This window comes from Galendromus occidentalis, unplaced genomic scaffold (assembly GCF_000255335.2).
Source record: "Galendromus occidentalis unplaced genomic scaffold, Mocc_1.1 scf7180000077481, whole genome shotgun sequence".
Classification (NCBI taxonomy): Eukaryota; Metazoa; Arthropoda; class Arachnida; order Mesostigmata; family Phytoseiidae; genus Galendromus; species Galendromus occidentalis.
In genome coordinates this window covers 559,961-566,503 of record NW_003805469.1, presented here as the reverse complement: position 1 = coordinate 566,503, position 6,543 = coordinate 559,961, and the positions used below count along the sequence as shown (strand labels likewise).

The window sequence follows — 6,543 nt, the reverse complement described above, 5'->3', positions numbered from 1 at the left end:
CATGCGGAACTTCATCACCTTCCCAGATGAATCGATCCTCAAAAAGATCTTCCCTCAACACAAACCTCGCCCGGCGACGAAGAACTTCTGTCCGATCTCACGTCAACCCGCCAGATACTTCGATCCCGTGACTCACATCGCTTACGCTAATTTCCAAGGATATCGCGTGCTTCGTGAAGCCTATTACAACCAACTCGACAGTAAAGGTGACACGAGACAACCGGAAGTCACCGCGTGGATCGAATGGAGACGCAAAACGAAGGCAGCAAGCCAGCAGCAGGCGGCTGCTCTACGACAGAAACAGGCAGCTGCGGCCCAGGCCGCGGCCTTGGCACAACAGCAGGTGGCGAAGCAGACCGCTCAACAGCTGCAGAAGGTGAAAACCGTCGCGCAGACATCGAAGCCCACCGCGACATCTATTAGAACGGCGTCAGGACTGAAGCCAGCTGCGATAGCGACCATGAAGCCTGTGGCGACGATGAACTTCCGTCCGATCTCACGTCAATACGCCAGATACTTCGATCCCGTGACTCACATCGCTTACGCTAATTTCCAAAAATATCGCGTGCTTCGTGAAGCCTATTACAACCAACTCGACAGTAAAGGTGACACGAGACAACCGGAAGTCACCGCGTGGATCGAATGGAGACGCAAAACGAAGGCAGCAAGCCAGCAGCAGGCGGCTGCTCTACGACAGAAACAGGCAGCTGCGGCCCAGGCCGCGGCCTTGGCACAACAGCAGATGGCGAAGCAGACCGCTCAACAGCTGCAGAAGGTGAAAACCGTCGCGCAGACATCGAAGCCCACCGACGGGTGGTCGAGTGGTTAGCGCGTTTGTCACTTTTCGTGCAAACGTGCATAGCCGCAACGACGCCGCTCGCGCGGGAGGCGGTGTGGGTTCGATCCCTGCTGCCGGAAAAATATGCAGGTACTCGGCCTTGATCCTCCTGGGTACATTTGCTCTATGGATCCGTCCTCGGAAGCAATGTGAATAACAGTACCCGGGACGTTAAACCTTGGCTGTGTGGATCAGCCCGAAAAAAAAAAAGACATCGAAGCCCACCGCGAAATCTCGACACCGCACAGTGGGCCAGCGGCGGCCAAAAATACCTTTTATTTAACGGATGACGATTGAAGCTTCCCAGATGGTCTGTGATGACGGGAAGAGTACCTAGGTGGCCTAAAATTTCCTCAGGAATCCGAATTTCGACTCAGAAATTCGATCCGAGCAAAAGTCAAGGACCTAGAATGGTATATTGTCTGAAAATGAAAAACGCGAGAGATCTACCGCGATCGAAAGCACCAGAAGGGCGATTTCCGACACCCGAGGGCTAGGGCCGTCGATTGGAAACAATATTGGGAGCTCGAATTAGCTCCGTTGGATTCGCGAGCCGAAAACAATCGAACATCAGGGATATATGAGTATAGACTGTTGTCGAACTGATTCGCTCTGTTTTCACTCGATTGTGGAGTGAGCCAAGAACCCACTCAGCCCAGAGTGTCAACTTCTCTCACAGAATTCTCATTTCGAATCGATTTCCACGCTGGGATCACGTGCATCCTCAGCGAATGCTCGGCAGAAACAGTCGAACACTTTTTCATTCTTCGTGATCATCTCCATCGTTGAACATCGAGTGATACGAGTGAATATGAGCTCGATGAAGATTCGCGATACCTTCTGAAAAATTGTGACGCTTATGGTTTCGATTCAGCATAGTGTAGAAATCGATTCGAATTAATTCGAAAGAGCCCTCTGTGAGAGAAACTGACACTCTGGGCTGAGACGGTTCTCGGCTCAGTCCACGATCGAGTGAAAACAATGCGAATAAATTCGAAATCTGCCTATTCTCATATATCCCTCATGTTCGATTGTTTCCGGCTCGCGAATCAAACGGAGCTAATTCGAGCTCCCAACATTGTTTCCAATCGACGGCCTTAGCCCTCGGGTGTCGGAAATCGCCCTTCTGGTGCTTTCGATCGCGGTAGATCTCTCGCGTTCTTCATTTTCAGACAATATACCATTCTAGGTCCTCGAATTTTGCTCGGATCAAATTTCTGAGTCGAAATTCGGATTACTGAGGAAATTTTAGGCCACCTAGGTACTCTTCCCGTCATCACAGACCATCTGGGAAGCTTCAATCGTCATCCGTTAAATAAAAGGTATTTTTGGCCGCCGCTGGCCCCTTGTGCGGCGTCAGGACTGAAGCCAGCTGCGATAGCGACCATGAAGCCTGTGGCGACGATGAAACCGACTGCACAAGAAGATCAAACTCAACTCTGGCTCGGCGAGCTTTTGTGGACTCTGCCACTTATTCCGAATTTGTTTCTCCCCGGTGCGCCGACCTGCGATGCACGCCGAGCCGGTTTCAGTCGAGAGAGCCTTCCGGCAACCCGTAGACGGGCATTCATACAATAGTAAGAATTTCCGCATGAGCTATTAGGGAGAACTCGAAGGAGCCGAATTGGGCCAGCCATTTCATTTTGGGGAGCTTGAAATCGTGGATTCACTTTTTCCGTCTCGAAGGTCCAATGAAGCGGGATTTCAGTTCCCATTGCCTAGATCGCGAAGTCGACATCCACTCTTTCGTCGTTTTCTATGGTCAAGGGCGTCGGCGCTCTCTGAGGAATCCTCGTTCTTCAAGAAGCTAAGTAGATGGCCTTCTTGTGCGGATCGCAGTGGGAGGTTCCCTCTGAGCTCTCCAAGAGCAGTTCCTTCAGCGGCATGCTTCTTCCCTGGCAGAGGATCACTCAGACGCTCCAGTACCCTGATGATCTTCTCGACTGAATGATGCTCGTTTATATTCACGGTGAGAATACCATCAGGTTTATAAATTAGTCGGAGAGTTTCTTCGGTTGAAGAAAATAATTGATCTGGGATTTCCTATTCACCCGATTATGACGAATTTCGGATTCATCCTGGCCCACAGGCCCTTCTGGAGAGACTCATAAGACATTCATCATCAAAAGGATCATTGATCAGCACAATGATTGATTGTACCTATACCTAGCCGTGCCCGTCGCCCATTGCCGCGAGCATCCCGTGTTCCTCCCCGTTTGTTGTTTTTCCCTATGCGCGTATTTCCGATTTTCGCTCTCTTCAATTTCCTCCATCTCCCTTCTCCTTCCGCCCCGTTTCATCTTATATCCTCATTTTCGTCTAATTTCTCAATTCTTTCCCGTTTCCCTCTGTACCCCCTTTTCTCTCTGCAACCCCTTAATCCCCTTTCTCTCTAAACCCCTGTTTCTCTCTTTTCCCCGTTTGCCCCTATATCCTCCTTTCCGATGCTCGATCCGCTCCTCTCGATTACAACGCTTCCCGTTGTTCCCCCGTATCTTTCACTCATCTCCCTACCTTTCCCCCCGTTTACTCCTTCTCCCTCCGTTCCCTCGTTTCCCTTCTCCGTGGTCCCTATATACCCCGTTTCCCAAGTCCCTTCCATTTCCCCCCCTCTCCCGGGGCTCCAAAGTCTTCCTCCATCCGTTCAGCAGAACGCGTCTGCCTGTCCTCTATTTTCAGCAGCAGTGAATGAGGAACGGGAATCACTGAATTCGGATATATGTGCTTCCTTGTTGAACCTCGCCGGAAACTGCCCTCTACATTTCTGTTTCTGCTCTTTAAACTGATGATCGTGATGTCCAGTCCCCTCCCCCTCATCTTCCCGTGCTAATTTCTCGGCTGATTCCCTCTCCGATGGGTTCGAATCGGGTTAGTTTTCCCCGCTCGTGCTGATCCGTTTCAAGACTTCTCCGTCTTCCCCTTCCTCCCGCCCTCTCTGTCCCCACATTTCCCTGGGCGAGGGAAGTCCCCAGACTTGCCACGGTCTGAACACGCACCCATTTACCCCCTTTCTGTTGATCTAGCTGTCTCCCTGTTCCACCCGTTCCCAGCGACCGTAGATTGAAACTCACATCCAGCGACGAAGCACCAACTTGGACACAATAATTTTGGTTTTCGGTGGAACGGTGAATCGCTAACACGCAGCGAACCCCTAAGAACCTTCGGGGACTCCGGGTGGACCATCAAACCAAAAATGACGCCGATCTGCTTAACGGTTAGGGGGTCTATAGGTGAGCCACAGACACACCTACATTCGCTTTTATATCACCTCGGTCCCCCCTATAGGATGAAAGCGCAAGCGCTTCGTTTGTGAGCCGTTTTTCGGCTCTTTCTGCCCACCAATTTCCGCGCACATTTGCTTCGGCGGTTGCGGAATCATGTCCCGGGGTGCAACTCGATGTTTTCTTTCTCATCCTATGCCCCTCCACCCAGTGGTTGTCGAAAAACCCTCCTTCTTGACCACGAAACTCATGAGGTACTATGTGGTACTGAGGTACGCTGTCCTCCAAATCTGGTTCGAAAGGCACGGATTTGATTTCGTAGAGCGGAGATCGTTCTCTTTATTCGTGGTCGTGATCGCGGCCTCCGGCCGCGCTCGACGGCTGGTGGGTATGTGCAGATACTTATGTACATATATAGGTGTCAATGCGGAAATAATTTTTTCCGCATTGACACCCATGATCCATGATCATCGTAACTTGGAAACTAGAGCTCGTCTGATAATTCTGAAGTCGGCTTCGGAATCAGCGACCCCGATTTACCCCATAATAGACCTCAGCTTGTCCGTTAGACTTTTTTTTTGTCGGGCTGTGATTATCGGCAGAACTGTGGAATGAACCGCGATTTTCGGCAATTTCCAGCAGTGCCCGAGATATTCGTATAAACTCCATCGGATTCCCTTCGAATACAAAAGACACTCATTCCTGATAGGGAAATTAGGCTCTGGAAATCGACCGGAATCCGATCCTCGACAGAGTTCGGTGACACTCGGATATTGCTTGAGCTACGCCACGGGTTCGGAAAGACGCCTGGTCCAGGACTCGACACGAAACACAAACTCGCGGAGCACATGTGAGTCCAGGATGCACTCTCCATGCGCTTTCGCTGCGAAAATCGCGTTTTCGAAGGGAAAATTGCATTCCCGAGGGGAATACGAGATTCACCGCGAAGTCCACGAAATTTCACCGCGGCTCCAGCGATGGCTCGCCGCGGAAAATTTACATCCGGAGTCATCATCAGACCGTCTTTCGTAGGTATTGGAAAGTGCTTCGCTCACGTGTTGAATCGTCCTCTTGCGACTGACTTTGGCACGGCTCGGAGAACTTCTCGGTATTGATTTCCTCTCATAAGAGAATGGTGCGGAAGGAAAATCGCCCATACCGGACCAAGATCTTCATTCGCCCCAAGCAGGCAATGATCGAACGTGATAGGAGCTGCTCGCTACTTCAACCTTGCCCGCCGTGAATCAGATTTAATTTTTCCAAATATCAGGGCACGAGATGGCTACCTTCGACTAGAAAGAGTCCGACTCTCACTTCGGATCGAGCGACGACCATTCAATACGACTTCAATGCCACTATGCCATAATCTTCCCAAAATTGCATCATGTCAAAATCGGAGTCGAGGGACTCCAGGTACTCCCCGAGAGAGTCGTACGACAAGCAAAAGATCTAGCCGCTCGGGTTGATTCAATTGCATTTCACAAGTGGGTAGTCTCTTCCGAAGAAATCTGTACACTCCGGAGTCATCCTCTGAATATGTATAATTATTTCGGGAGCTCGGTCCCCGCTAGGGTTCTCCGGGCTTTCGAACGATCTCCCCTCGGCGGTGGAAGGAAAGAGACAGATGGTGAAAACTCTCCTGTACGCGGACGACCTAGTCGTGTATGGCCGCGACCACTTCCATGTACAAGAGCACTCGGCAGACCGACGGAGGAGACCAGAAAACTGGGCCTCAAGATCAACACGCTGAAAACCAAAACCATGAAATTTCGTCGAGGTGGTCGACTAGCAAGGGACGACTCCTTCCGAATGAACGGCAAGGAGCTGAGGTACTCCAATCATTTCCCATACCTCGGAATCACGTTACCCTCAGACGGCAGTTCCTTCCCTAAGCATGTGAGGGAAAGATGCAGGAAAGCGCGAGTGGCCATGACTTCGATCAAGGATCCCCGGAAGCTCTCCATGAAGACCGCCATTCGTCTGTTCAACCTCACCATCGCGCCCACAGCATCGTACGGCATCCAGATCATTTGGAACTACCTTAGTGGGGTAAATCTAGAGTCTAGAGGACCGAAACCGTACGAAGGCCGAGTACCTCAAGCGAGTGATGGGACTTCATCGATTCTCCAGGAACAGATTGGTCTACCGCCTAGCAGACACGAGCCTGTCCATTGAGGATCTCCAGAAACAACTCAATCTAGCCAAAACCGTATCGTACGAGAAGTGTCTCCAAGCATGGGAAAGGAAGTTTGCCGACATAGACGGCGACTTCTTCAGCACCCGCGCAATGACGGATGATACATGGAAGGGCCTCGACCGCAGAAATAGACATCTCCTCATCCGATTCGCGATACATGGATTCCACCGCAAAAAATGTCTGTCCGGAGGCTACCACGAGCCGAACGAAAACTGCCGGTGCGAAGACTGTGGGAAAGCTGTAGTCGGTACCACGCTGCGAAGTGCGAATATTTCAGCTCGCTGCGG

At 51.1% G+C, this 6,543-nt stretch overlaps 1 protein-coding gene across 1 annotated transcript in view; it reads left to right on the top strand.

The window, feature by feature from the left end:
• Positions 1–829, top strand: part of LOC100904191 (uncharacterized) — a 24,859-nt gene extending 24,030 nt beyond the window's left edge. Inside the window, exon 12 of the mRNA XM_029112049.1 lies at positions 1–829. Coding sequence (XP_028967882.1) covers positions 1–829 — 829 coding nt within the window.
• Positions 830–6,543: the final 5,714 nt, after the last annotated feature.